General features: G+C 39.7%; 1 protein-coding gene across 3 annotated transcripts in view; it reads right to left on the reverse strand.

Moving 5' to 3' along the window:
• Positions 1 to 14,949, reverse strand: part of LOC124602378 (pleckstrin homology domain-containing family D member 1-like) — a 167,502-nt gene that overhangs the window by 11,212 nt on the left and 141,341 nt on the right. For all 3 annotated transcript variants that reach the window (XM_047136320.1, XM_047136319.1, XM_047136318.1), the window contains exon 10: positions 3,720 to 3,869. In XM_047136320.1, the coding sequence (XP_046992276.1) occupies positions 3,720 to 3,869 (150 nt within the window). The remainder of the gene's footprint in view (positions 1 to 3,719; positions 3,870 to 14,949) is intronic.

Genomic DNA, 14,949 nt, shown 5'->3' on the forward strand with positions numbered 1-14,949 from the left:
ACAAGCTGTTTCAAAAGCCAATGGTTTTGCTATACCATACTGGGCATGGTAATCTGTTGTGTTTTTGGTGTTTCCATATTTTTGTCCATATACATATATAGCACATTTTCACTTCTATGTTGAAATATTATTGATGATTTCATCTTAATGGTGGAATCTATGTTGTACTGACAGACTGATCTGCAGTGTGCCTGGTGGTGTACACTAGCGTAGAAGCTGATGGTTTCACTTCCCAGTGTTTCCTTTTATTTGCACCAAGAGTTCTGAAATACGCATGTTAAGCTCACGTTTAGTATATTTGCTTGTGCAAATGAAAGTTTCCCTCTGAAAATCCAGTTTCATTGCACTTTACCTTTTACTATGTTAAAATTGTTGGTTAAATATTTCTCTCTGGGCTGAACAGAAAACATCCTTACACCAGTAGCTATGCAAATTAGCTGTTTTGCTACCACAACTTCTCTGATCACCTGTGACAAAATTTACCAATATACATTTTGATATTAAAGAGTGAGAGGCCCCTTGTAATGGTTTATTCTATACGTTTACAAAAGAAACACAGTGTCATTACAAATGCGGTTAAACAACCAAAAAAACTGGAGCTTGTTTCATTTCATGTGTCCAGCAGATGTAAACAATAACAGAATACCAGTACCAATAACAAATTTCAGACAGTCCAAAAGCACAAAAAAATCTAGAATACATTCAGTAAGTCATTTGCCATCCAGGAACAGGCGCCTTCAAAAGTGTTAATAACATTATGAACTATGGCGTTAAACACTTAAGTATAACACAACTGTTCATTTGTCGGTAACAAAAAAGTTATTAGCACCCTTATACATATTAAAATAAACAAATATGGATAAACTGACTAAATTGTTGTCACACAGTGAGGAGGAAATCTATAAAATGATAGTTATTTACTCTCTTCCATCTCACTCGCATTGACCCACACAAAAAGAACAATGGAAGGCAGTAACTACTCATCATATAGTTCAGCAGTAGACTGGCATTGAAATGTAACTAAGCTTTTAGACAATGTCCTCCTCAGAAGGTGACAGACTAAAACACACACACACACACACACACACACACACACACACACACACACACAGAGAGAGAGAGAGAGAGAGAGAGAGAGAGAGAGAGAGAGAGAGAGGGAGGTCTGCGATTTGAGTGGGGATTAGAGTTTTGTTGGACTTTGGAGATGGGACCTATAATACATCTAGATGGTTACTCTGCAACTCACACTTAAGTGCCTGGCAGAGGGTTCAAAGAACCATTTTCATACTATTTCTCTACCATTCCACTCACGAATGGCATGTGGGAAAAATGAACACATAAATCTTTCCATTCGAGCTCTGATTTCTCTTATTTTATTATTCTGATCATTTCTCCCTACATAGGTGGGTGTCAACAAAATATTTTCACATTCGGAAGAGAAAGTTCGCGATTGAAATTTCACAAATAGAACTCGCTGCAAAGTAAACCGCCTTTGTTTCAGTGACTGCCTCTCCAACTCGTGTATCATATCAGTGACACTCTCACCCTTATTGCGCAATAACATGAAACGAGTTGCTCTTCTTTGCACTTTTTCGATGTCGACCATCAATCCTACCTGGTACGGATCCCACATTGCGCAGCAATATTCCAGCAGAGGACGAACAAGTGTAATGTAGGCTGTCTCTTTAGTGGGTTTGTCAAATCTTCTAAGTGTTCTGCCAACAAAGCGCAGTCTTTGTTTCGCCTTCCCCACAATATTATCGATGTGGCCTTTCCAATTTAAGTTCCTCATAATTGTAATTCCTAGGTATTTAGTTTAATTGACAGCCCTTAGATTTGTGCGATTTATCATATACCCAAAATTTATCAGATTTCTTTTAGTACCCATGTGCATGATCTCACACTTTTCTTTGTTTAGTGCCAATTGCCACTTTTCACACCATACAGAAATTCTCTTCAGATCATTTTGTAATTGGAATTGATTGTCTGGTGATTTTACTAGATGGTAAATTACAGCATAATCTGCTAACAATCTAGGGGGCTGCTCAGATTATCACCTAGATCATTTATGTTAATCAGGAACAGCAGAGGGCCTATGACATACCTTGCGGAATGCCAGATATCGCTTCTGTGCTACTCGATGATTCACCGTCTATCACTACAAACTCTGATCTCTCTCAGAGGAACTCAAGAATGCAGTAACACAACTGAGACGATACTCAATATGTACGCAATTTGATTAATAGTCGCTTGTGAGGAACGGCATCAAAATCCTCCTGGAAATCTAGGAGTATGGAATCGATCTGAGATCCCTTGTCAACAGCATGGATACAAACATTAGAGTATGCTGGAGTTATACTTTATCTGACTAATTTTCCTCCAAATCAGAGATTTCTAAACATACATGGTCAACAATTCATTCTACTTTAATTTTCATAATACTGGAAATTCTGAGTGGAATAAAAAGAATGGAAGGAGTATTTTTTCTCTCTGTCTAATTTTGTTCGCTTGTCTTTTCATACATTTTCCTTCTCACGTTTATTTACAACCACAAACTATCACTTCTTACTGGTCCCGTCATGCTGAACTTTGGTGTCCTCCTTGTGCTGGCTGCAGCTGATTATATTAGATTCAATTTTCGTTACATAGACCCAAAAATGAGATGATTCTCTTGGATGTGGAACATGTCAGAAAGTATAACATAAAAAAAATTGAACGTAATACTTACTATTGTGATCATTTGTCAAGAGATTGTCAAAATAGATGAATACATTACAGTAAGCTGTAACTGCTAATATCTACACAATTAATACACTGTCACAATGAAACGTTGTTATGCACCTTTAATAAATTTATCATACACAAAGTACCTGATCTTGACTGTTGTGACCAAGTGCTGTCAAAATTGAAATCTAACAAGCATTTTTACTTACGGTTGTCTAACATTCCTGTTAAGACATTTGTCTTATAAAGTAGAAGGAGTTGCCTATCAAAAAATCTTTCAAACTCTGTTTAAACCCTGCTTTGTCTGAAACCAAGTTTTTAATGGTTGCTGGCAGTTTATTGAAAATGTGTTTTCCTGACTATCGGATCCCTTTTTGGACTGAGGTAAGTGATTTTAGGTCTCTATGTAGATTGTTCTTATTCCTGGTATTGATACTAAGTATTAAGCTAATAGTTGATGGGAAGATGTGTTGTTATTGCAATTGAACTAAATGATTTCATACGCCCATACCAGAAAATGAAATATCGTAGTGTTTTGCATTTTTTCTATGACCAAAAACACTATCAGTGGTAATAAGTGGTGATAAACTGAGAAGAGGGAGGGGAGGGTAATAACATAGATTCCTTAAAAGTATTTGATCATATACAAAAAATAGCTGCTAGAACACGACTTACACATTTTGAGAGATATGGATTCAGTACGAGTGCACATAAATCGATGTTTAAAACATACGAACCAACAGAGATAAAGAAATTGAGGAATTTGTCAATTCTGTGTAACCGGATTACGTATGGTAATGGAATAATTCTTAAAGCAAATCTACAGTTATTTAACTATTGAATAAAGCAGCAAATACTGAAGTGAGTCAGTATATTAAAAAAATTCTTCGGAAACAAAAATCACAAGCATACATAAAACTTACAGTTTTTGTGAACATAATATTTACTCACAGCGCAAACACAGTTAGCAACAGAGTAGTTTTAGCTTATTTTACCTAAAGTTTTCGCTTTTTCCTGGCGTGACTGCTCTATCACCTGTGATCTTGCTTTCTTAGCTAATTTCTTACGAGCATAAACAGCGTTCTTCATTATGACTGGCATGTTTGCATCTATCTTTGCTTCTTCAGCAACATGTTCAAAAAATTCTGTGAATAAATAATTGTATTTTAACAACTGAGCCACAAATGAGGGGTAAAAAAAAATCTATATACTGCTTCTGAAATGCCAAGTATTGCAATTCTAGTAATTCTTTTTAATACAACATTATTCTGTTCTGAGGTAAATTTTCTGCCCCATATTTTCAGTTTTAGAGACTTTGCTTGATTCTGATACTGAATTCTACAGTAGGAATGAAGGAAAACTTGATTAACATATTTATACAAAAGTCTGCAAAATGACTTTCTCTTCAACACTACACATGTTGAATAATGGTTCAAATACTTCAGTAAACTCAACAACACATTGTCTTTAAATGATGAGTATAACAAATATCTTGAATTACAGAAAGGCTGGTAATAAATTCCTTTGGCTCGCACTAGTAAAAACGACAAAGAGTAATTGGGTTTTAAATTTACAGGTACTAGGCAAGCACAATGTGAAAAATAAATGACAAATATCATTAAAAAATCATATAATAATTAGCAAGGCAGAATAAATGCATCTATGGACCAGTCACCAAAACCTGAACACTCACGGCTGGGCACAGTCAAACATTAAAAAAAAATATATAGTGAATATCTGATCTTCAGTATCAGTAAATGCTTTCTTGGGAAAGAACAACGTGTGCTAAGAAAATGGTCTGGGAAAAACATGAAGTGTGTAAAGAGACAGGAAAGACACTAAAATATAAAAGGCAAAAGTACACTCAGTATGCATTTATCAAGAAAAAGAAATTAGTATTTTAACAATACCAGAGAAGGAAAGTTGCTACTCACCTTATAGCAGAGATGCTGAGTCGCGATAGGCACAATAAAAAGATTCACACAATCATAGCTTTCGGCCATTAAGGCCTTTGTCAGCAGTAGACACGCATACACACACGCGCGCACGCACACACACACACACACACACACACACACACACACACACACACACACACACACACACACACACACGTGAACGCAACTTGCACACATATCTGCAGCTGAAACTACACTGCGAGCAACAGCACCAGTGCATGATGGGAGTGGCGACTGGGTGGAGGTAAGGAGGAGGTTGGGGCGGGGAGGGGGAAGGATAGTATGGTGGGAGTGGCAGACAGTGAAGTGTTGCAGTTTAGAGAGAGGGCAGGAGAGAAGGAGTGGAGGGGGGAAGGGTTAAGTAATGGAAAGGAGAGAAATAAAAAGAAATTAAAAGACTGGGTGTGGCGGTGAAATGATGGCAATGTAGTGCTGAAATGGGAACAGGGAGGGGGCTGGATGGGTGAGGACAGTGACTAACAAAGGTTGAGGCCACGAGGGTTACAGGAACGTAAGATGTATTGGAGGGAAAGTTCCCACCTGCGCAATTCAAAAAAACTGGTGTTGGTGGGAAGGATCCATATGGCACAGGCTGTGAAGCAGTCATTGAGATGAGGGGTATCATGTTTGGCAGCGTGTTCAGCAACAGGGTGGTCTACTTGTTTTTTGGCCACAGTTTGTCGGTGGCCGTTCATGCGGACAGACAGCTTGTTGGTTGTCATGCCTACATGGAATGCAGCACAGTGGTTGCTGCTTAGCTTGTAAATCACACGACTGGTTGCACAGGTAGCCCTGCCTTTGATGGGACAGGTGATGTTAGTGACCGGACTGGAGTATGTGGTGGTAGGAGGATGTATGGGACAGGTCTTGCATCTAGGTATATTACAGGGGTATGAGCCATGAGTTAAGGGATTGGGAGTAGGGGTTGTGTAAGGATGGACGAGTATATTGTGTAAGTTCGGTGGACGGCGGAATACCATGGTAGGTGGGGTGGGAAGGATAGTGGGTAGGACATTTCTCATTTCAGGGCATGATGAGAGGTAATCGAAACCCTGGCGGAGAATGTAATTCAGTTGCTCCAGTCCCAGATGGTACTGAGTTACGAGGGGAATGCTCCTCTGTGGCCAGACTGTGGGACTTTGGGAGGTGGTGGGAGACTGGAAAGATAAGGCACGGGAGATTTGTTTCTGTACAAGGATGGCAGGATAATTATGGTCAGTGAAGGCTTCAGTGTGACCCTCAGTATATTTAGAGAAGGACTGTTCGTCACTGCAGATGCGACGACCAAGGGGGGCTAGGCTGTACGGAAGGGGCTTCTTGGTATGGAATGGGTGGCAGCTGTCGAAGTGAAGGTATTGCTGGTGGTTAGTAGGTTTGATATGGACGGAGGTACTGATGTAGCCATCTCTGAGATGGAGGTCAACATCTAGGAAGGTGGCTTGTTGGGTTGAGTAGGACCAGGTGAAGCAAATGGGGGAGAAGTTGTTGAGGTTCTGGAGGAATGTGGATATGGTGTCCTCACCTTCAATCTAGATAGCAAAGATTTCTCTCCTATCTACTTCTTACCCTTTCCCCCTCTGCACCTTCTCTCCTGCCCTCCATCTAAATTGCAACACTTCACTGTCCGCCACTCCCACCATACTATCCCTGCCCCTCCCCACCCCAGCCTCCTCAACCCCACCCAGTCGCCACTCCCATCATGCACTGGTGCTGTTGCTCGCAGTGTAGTTTCAGCTCTCTGAGACTGCAGACGTGTATGCAAGTTGCATTTGCGTGAGTGTGTGTGTGCGTGTGTGTATGCATGTCTACTGCTGACGAAGGCCTTAATGGCCGAATGCTATGATTTTGTGAATCTTTTTATTGTGCCTATCGTGACTCAGCATCTCCGCTGTATGGTGAGTAGCAACTTTCCTTCTCTGGTATTGTTACATTCCATCCTGGATTTTCCACTGTTTGAAATTAGTATTATAGTTATACAATAATGATATAAGGCAGGGACAGGCAACAGAGTCATTCTAACAGTAGAAACATCTACAAACGAAAGTGTCTCTAACATGAAACTTTACTCAAATCAAACTTCTTTGTACCTACCAGAAGGAAATAAGACATGTAAAAAACCCTAGCTTTCACAATAAATGTCTCACAAATAAACAGAAATCATCAAAAATAATCTTGACAATTACTGCAAAAAGAGCTCTGCTCATAAACATGGGACAAAATCTAGACTCAATTTAATGAATAAATATACAACTTAAAACAGTATTTTCTGCCAGGGGAAAAAATTGTTAAAAAAATGCCAAAGGAGATTCCTAAAACAAAGTTTACAATGTACCTGCTGAGCAATATATTTTATATAGTGGAGGATAATTGAGATGATACGGAGTAGAGGATTGGTAAAAAAATGTAACATAAGTAAAAACCAATAATAACAATAGAACATTTATGTCAATTTATAACATATTTTTTTCTTTTCTTTTCTGGGAAACCTTACACCATATCTCTGTACATGATAATAGTTTCTTTTTCTTATGTCTCTACACCAAATCAGTGCAGGGTTATTTACGGAGGTTAATTTCAGGGGTAGCCAGACACATTTCCTGTTGTTTCCCTCATTACCTCCCCAGGACAGAATGTGTGTACCTCATGTGTCTGTGTAAAAGAGGGCAAAAGTTTTCTAAATGTCTGTGAATCATGTAACTGAAGCAGGATGTGCGTACCAGCCTGGTGGGAGGTGGGAAACTGCCTAAAAACTGCATCCAGGGTGCACACTGATCCTCACTATTAATCTGCTGGAAGGATTGACTCTGGGGCCAGTGGAACTCCCCATCCCGAAAGCGACAGTTTAACATGCACAGCTTTCGACGCGAATTCTGTAATGGATGATAACAATAATATTTTATACTCTTCCTAAGCTCAAAATCTTACTCATTACAGAAGGAAGCTGACTCAGTTTTTCAGGCAAACAAATGGGAAGTTGCAATACATAAAAAGGAAACCAAACATTTTCATAATGGTCCTGCTGCCAACAGATAGTAAGTAGTGTTACATCATTAAATAACATGCATGTAGGTGTTACATCATTAAATAACATGCATGTAGGGTAGACAGTGATTGATATTGTTTTACATTATTAAATAATTTATTTGCAAGACTGCATAAACAAAACAGTATCAATAGTGATAAACTGAATGTGGGCACACTGTTTTGTGCAGAGTGGCTTTGTATCTGGGTGACTCCAGTCCTCAGCCTGCCATCCTCATCCTGAGATACAAGCTGTGACCAATAATAAAACTAACAGTAACAGGAATATTTTGCTTTATACTTCGGATCTACATTCTGTATCGCAGAAGTACCCGGATCATGCTATATTAGTAAGAGGCGACTTCAACCTACCTAGTATAGACTGGGATGTCTATGGATTCATTACAGGTGGTACAGACAAGCCATCGTGTGAATTACTTTTGAACACATTATCCGAAAACAGCCTTGAGCAGCTAAATCGACAGCCAATGCGTAATGGAAATATTTTAGATGTGGTAGCCATGAACAGACCAGACCTCACCAACGGTGTCAGTGTTGAGACAGGGATTAGTGATCATGATGTTGTCATTACGACTATGGCTACTAGAAAGAGCAGATAAGCAGTTGTTAGCATCCCACTTAGTAAATGAATCGACTTCATTTACTTCCAGTACGATGGGCGTGGAAAAATTATGGACAAATTTTAAACACACTGTAAAACACGCATTGGACAAGTATGTGCCGAAAAAGTGAGTTACGCACAGAATAGACCCACCGTGGTTTAACAGCGCAATTCGGAGAATGCTCAGGAAGCAAAGGCAGTTGCACTCGTGGTACAAGAAAGATCTGGAGCATGAGGACAGGCAAAAGTTAGTAGAGATTCGTGCTGCTGTAAAAAGAGCGATGGGCGAAGCATTCAGCCACTACCACCGTCATATCTTAGCAGAAGATCTTGCTGAAAACCCAAGGAAATTCTGGTCTTACGTAAAATCGGTAAGCGGGTCGAAGGCTTCCATCCAGTCACTCGCTGATCAGTCTGGCCTGGCAACGGAAGACAGCAAAACAAAAGTTGAAATTTTAAATTTAGCATTTGAGAAATTTTTCATGCAGGAGGATCGTACAAACATACCGCCGTTTGAGTCTCGTACAGATTCCCGTATGGAGGACATAGTGATAGACATCCCTGGGGTTGTGAAGCAGCTGAATGGGTGGAAAATAAATAAATTGCCAGGTCCTGATGGGATTCCAATTCGGTTTTGCAGAGAGTACTCTACTGCATTGCCTCCTTACTTAGCTTGCATTTATCATGAATCTCTTGCCCAATGTAAAGTCCTGAGAGACTGGAAAAAAGCACAGGTGACGCTTGTATATAAGAAGGGTAGAAGGACAAATCCTCAAAATTACAGACTAATATCCTTGACATCGGTTTGTTGCAGGATTCTCGAACATGTTCTCAGTTCGAATATAATGAATTTCCTTGAGACAGAGAAGTTGCTGTCCATGCATCAGCATGGCTTTAGAAAGCATTGCTCCTGCGAAACGCAACTTGCCCTTTTTTCACATGATATCTTCCGAACCAGGAATTGCTGAATGAAGTCAACGGTAATCCAGAACTTCCAAAGGAGGTTGTAACAGGTGAGCAAACATGGGTGTATGAGTGTGATGTCAAAACCAAAGGCAAATCATCCCAATAGAAACTGCATGGGGAACAAAAATTTAAAAAAATTGATCGCATGTGAGGTTTCTATCCCTGTTTTCTTCAGTTACAATGTGATAGTGCGTCATGGTACCTGTTTCATAGTTGTATGATCAATAGAGAATACTAACTGGAAGTTATGCACTGTTTGCATGAAGTAAACCGAAGAAGATGACCAGAATTGTGGCAAAGCGACTCATGATAATGCTTCCACTAATACTTCAATGCTCCTTCCAGATTTTTTTTTTTTTTTTTTTTTTTTTGGCAAAAAACAAAACCGTTATGTTGCTTCAACCACTGTGTTCATTGCCTCTTGTGACTTCTTCCTATTCCCAAGGCTGGAGAGAACCATGAAAGGACATTATACATTATTTTGCCACCACTGATGAGATAAAAACAGAATCGGTAATGGAGCTGAATATCATAATGAAAACTGAGTTAGAGAATTGCTATCAAGATTGGAAAAAGAACTGCCACAAGTATATCATATCTCAGGGGGATTACTTTAATGGGACAAAGTTGATTTGATAAATAGAAGAAGAAGAAGAAGAAGAAGAAGAAGAAAAGATTCTTTATGAAAAGCAAACATTAGCGCTGCTATTCAATCACATCTCATATGTGGGTGGTGGTAGCTGCCTGGTGAGACAAAGAGTGGCAGACCTATTTCCGTACAAGGTTGGGAGGTCTTTACAGGCTGAAATTATTCTCTGAATCCCATACAGAAACACCACCTACCACCTTCCATAAACCCACCACCCAACTACAAAGGAGCATTCCCCTGTTGGCTCAGTACTATCCAGAACAGGAGCAAATGGATCTCCACCAGGTTTTCAACTACTCTCACTGTGCCACAAAATGAGGAATACCCTACATACTATCAGCCCCACCTCTTCCACAGTGATATTCTGCTGCCCACCAAATCTATGTAATATTCTTGTCCATTCCTACTCTACCTCGGATCCCAACCCCTTCTGTCATGGCGCATATCCTTGCAGCAGACCTAGATGCAAGACCTACGACCACACATTTCCAGTCTGGTCACAGGCATCCCCTATCCCATCAGAGACAGAGCAACCTGTAAAAGCGATCATGTGATCTACAAGCCAAGCTGAAACCTCTGTGCTACATTCTATGTGGGCATGACAACTAACAAGCTGTCTGTCCACATGAATGGCCACCAACAATGTGGCCAAGAAACAAGTGGACCAAACATGACATCCTTCATTTCAATGACTGCTTCACAGCCTGTGTCACATGGATCCTTCCCACCAACACCAGCTTTTATGAATTGAGCAAGAGAGAACTTGCCTTGCAATATAGTCTATGTTCCAACAACCCCCCTGGCCCCAACCTTCACTGTTCCCTGTCCTCCACTCACCTACTCCCACTCCAGCACAACACAGCCTTCTATTCCAGCTATGAATACACATCTCCTCCCCACGCTTCTTCCTTACTCCCACCACCCACATCACATTTCTTCTCCCATCAGGCACACTTACAACTCAGTCCAGCTACAGCAGCCAGAGACAGTGGTCAATGCGTGCTTTCTACTTCACAAGAAGGCTTTTGGCCAAATGCTAAAATGTATAGCAGCCTTTACATTGTGCCTGTCTCATAATATTGTTGCTATTCCATCCTGGACTTTCACATGAGCAATTTCTGTACCTGTCTGTAATAAATCAAATTATCATCTCATTATATGTCACTTTCCAGGGCACTTCTATCTCTTATACCACCACAGAAGATATACTTGTGTGTGAATGGATATGCATGCATCCAACAAAGAAGTAGGTTTGAACATATTTAGCACTTTTTTCAACTTTTCCTCTCAGTACCTCTTCATTCATCCACTGTGTTCCTTCAAGGTTTCTAAATTTCATTCTATCTTGATGATACTTGTGCTTCTATCTGTAACTTGATAGATGTCTTGTGATTTTTTTTTCGTCCAAATTCCATTTTTGCATTTTTTTTTCTAAAATTTTTCTGAGATTTTTCTTATCTTGTTTTTCAATAAATTTTATTTGTGATCTGCTACCAACTGCCATGGATCCAGTGCACAAACAGCTTTTGTTGGAACAACTGTGCTATAATGCTGTAATTTTTTCTTTTCGTGATAAATTTTTTTTGTTGTATCTGTTTTACAATTATTTCTTTGTCAGCTTTGTTAGCCCCCTCTTGTTCAATAATATCTCCTAGGCACCTGAACTTGTGTACTTAACAGATTTTGGTGAATTTGTTGATTAAAGATTGATTGTTGAATCTTGATCCAGTCCCTTCCATACAATGCATCTCCTTGTACGAAATTTGGAATCTCATTTTTGCTACTATTTTATTGAGTTTCTTTACACACTGTATGGCTTTTGGACTATGTCATCAACAAATGCAGTGAAGGTCAGTTTTATTTTGGGAATGTCTGTCAATATTTAAATCTCAAGTTTCATTTAGCCATTTCATTTCCTGAACTTAACTTAACTTAACCGTAAAGATAATGGCAAAAATCCATCCTCTTGTTTGGCCCATTTTGATTTCAAATGGTTCAAAAGTTATACAAAAAATTAAACTATTGTTGCTGTGTTGGTCAGTTTTTGTTTGACCTCTTTCTACCTTGAAATGCTTCTAGCACATTAAACAGTGTTTGTCTGGCAGTCTGTCTACAGAATCATATGATTTTTTTGAAATCAACAAAAATGACCACTGTCTGTTTAGTTTTGTGAATTTGGATGATTATTTTTAGGTTTCGAATTTGTTTTGTGAATGATATTGCCCAATTATGAAGTCTGTTTTTCTAATTGATTAAGTAAGGCTTTTGAGAGGACTTTATAGCTAACTGAAAGTAAGAGAAAGTCTTTGTACACTACTGGCCATTAAAATTGCTACACCATGAAGATGACGTGTTACAGATGCGAAATTTAACTGACAGGAAGAAGATGCTGTGATATGCAAATGATTAGCTTTTCAGAGCATTCACACAAGGTTGGCGCCGGCGGTGACACCTAAAATGTGCTGACATGAGGAAAGTTTCCAACCAATTTCTCATACACAAACAGAAGTTGACCAGCGTTGCCTGGTGAAATGTTGTTGTGATGCCTCGTGTAAGGAGTTTCCGACTTTGATAAAGGTCGGATTGTAGCCTATCGTGATTGTGGTTTATCGTATCGCGACACTGGTGCTCGCGTTGGTCGAGATCCAATGACTGTTAGCAGAATACGGAATCGGTGGGTTCAGGAGGGTAATACGGAACGCTGTGCTGGATCTCAACGGCCTCATATCACTTGCAGTCGAGATGACAGGCATCTTATCCGCATGGCTGTAACGGATCGTGCAGCCACATCTCTATCCCTGAGTCAACAGGTGGGGACGTTTGCAAGACAACAACCATCTGCATGAACAGTTCGACGAGATGATGTACTCAATGACAAACCTGGGTGCATGAATGGCAAAACGTCATTTTTTCAGATGAATCCAGGTTCTGTTCACAGCATCATGATGGTCACATCCGTATTTGGCGAAATCGCGGTGAACGCACACTGGAAGCGTGTATTCGTCATCGCCATACTGGCGTATCACCCGGCGTGATGCTATGGGGTGCCATTGGTTACACGTCTCGGTCACCTCTTGTTCACATTGATGGCACTTTGAACAGTGGACATTACATTTCAGATGTGTTACGACCCGTGGCTCTACCCTTCATTCGATCCCTGCGAAACCCTACATTTCAGCAGGATAATGCACGATCACATGTTGCAGGTCCTGTACGGGCCTTTCTGGATACAGAAAATGTTCGACTGCTGTCCTGGCCAGCACATTCTGCAGATCTCTCACCAACTGAAAACGTCTGCTCAATGGTGGCTGAACAACTGGCTCGTCACAATATGCCAGTCACTACTCTTGATGAACTGTGGTATCGTGTTGAAGCTGAATGGGCAGCTGTATGTGTACACGCCATCCAAGCTCTGTTTGACTCGATGCCCAGGCGTATCGAGGCCGTTATTACGGCCAGAGGTGGTTGTTCTGGGTACTGATTTCTCAGGATCTATGTGCCCAAATTGCATGAAAATGTAATCACATGTCAGTTCTAGTATAATAGGTTTGTCCACTGAATACCCGTTCATCATCTGCATTTCTTCTTGGTGTAGCAATTTTAATGGCCAGTAGTATAATTGTTTATATCTGACTCTTTCTCTTTTGTATGAAGTGAGTGAATTAACTGGCACTTCCATTCTAAAGCGATTTTCTCACTACACCAGATGTCCTGTAACATTTCTGAATCAGTACGCAGACACCTACTCTCAACATTTCTGCAATTATTCAGTCTTTTCCTTGTGTGTTAGTGTACCTCAAGTTGTGCATTATTTGTCTCATTTATTTGAAAGTGAGAGGTGATCAGTCCAGCTAGTGGTAGATGCCTCAAAAGTGAATTGGTAAATGGGACTTCCACAATTCAGTAAGTTTTGAAAATAGCCTGCTGTAAGATCACACATTTTTTTTTTCCTAGTGTTCCATGTGCATGCCTGAAGCATAAACTTGTGGGCTTGATAATTATGGAGCTGTTCTTTAAATTTATTGCAGTAGTTTCTGGTAATAATTTTTTATGAAGTCTCCATCAATTGCAATCAGCATTGTGTGCTTGAATTTACATTTTTCTGTTCTGATGATTTTTTTAATGTTTATTTTTGAATTTTGAGGAATTCTTACCAATTTGTTTTCTGACTTGTGAAAGATCCACAGCAGCCATGGTGTAAGTCTATATCTACCTCTCTGTCAGAGGTACCCTTCCACCACGTAGTTTATTTTTATTGATGGTATGCCAACATTTGGAGAAGTCTTCATTGAATCGTCTCTATCTTCTCTATCTCTTCTAATAATTCAACCTGGTAAGAGTCACCAACAGGTGAACAGTATTCAATAATCGGTCAAGTGAGTGTTTTGTTAATCGGTTATTTCATGGATAAATCACATTTCTTTAAGATTCTACCAATGAATTTCAGCCTGGCATCTCCTTTTGTACTATTTGTTTCATTGGGTCATTTCAGTCCAGTTCACTCTGGACGGTTACTCCTACACATTTTACAATACTGTTGTAGTGTAATTGAACAGTAGTGTATCTCTCCACCTATTTGCACACAGTATATTACATTTATGTACATTCAGGGTCAGCTCCCTGTCTCTGCATTATCCGTTGGTCCTCTACAGGTCTTTCTGCATTTTACTAGTCTTCTGGCATTGCAACCTTCCTATAAATCTGACATTAGGCACCAGTTATTTAACAGAAATTGTAAACAGCAACAGACTTGTAACACTTCCCACAATTATCCTTGCACCTGTCAATCGTTAAGTATGAGATGTTGGTTTCTGTCTGCAAGGAAGTCCTCAATCCAGTCACAAATCTGGCTCAATACTCAGTACATTTGTATTGTCTTTGCTAAACAACAGTGAAAAATTGTACTGAATGCCTTTTGTAAGTCAAAGAACATAACATTACACTGGACATTTATAAAAATCATTTTAGATAATCCTGTGTATTTAATACACACACACACACACACACAC

Source organism: Schistocerca americana, chromosome 1 (genome assembly GCF_021461395.2).
Source record: "Schistocerca americana isolate TAMUIC-IGC-003095 chromosome 1, iqSchAmer2.1, whole genome shotgun sequence".
NCBI lineage: Eukaryota > Metazoa > Arthropoda > Insecta > Orthoptera > Acrididae > Schistocerca > Schistocerca americana.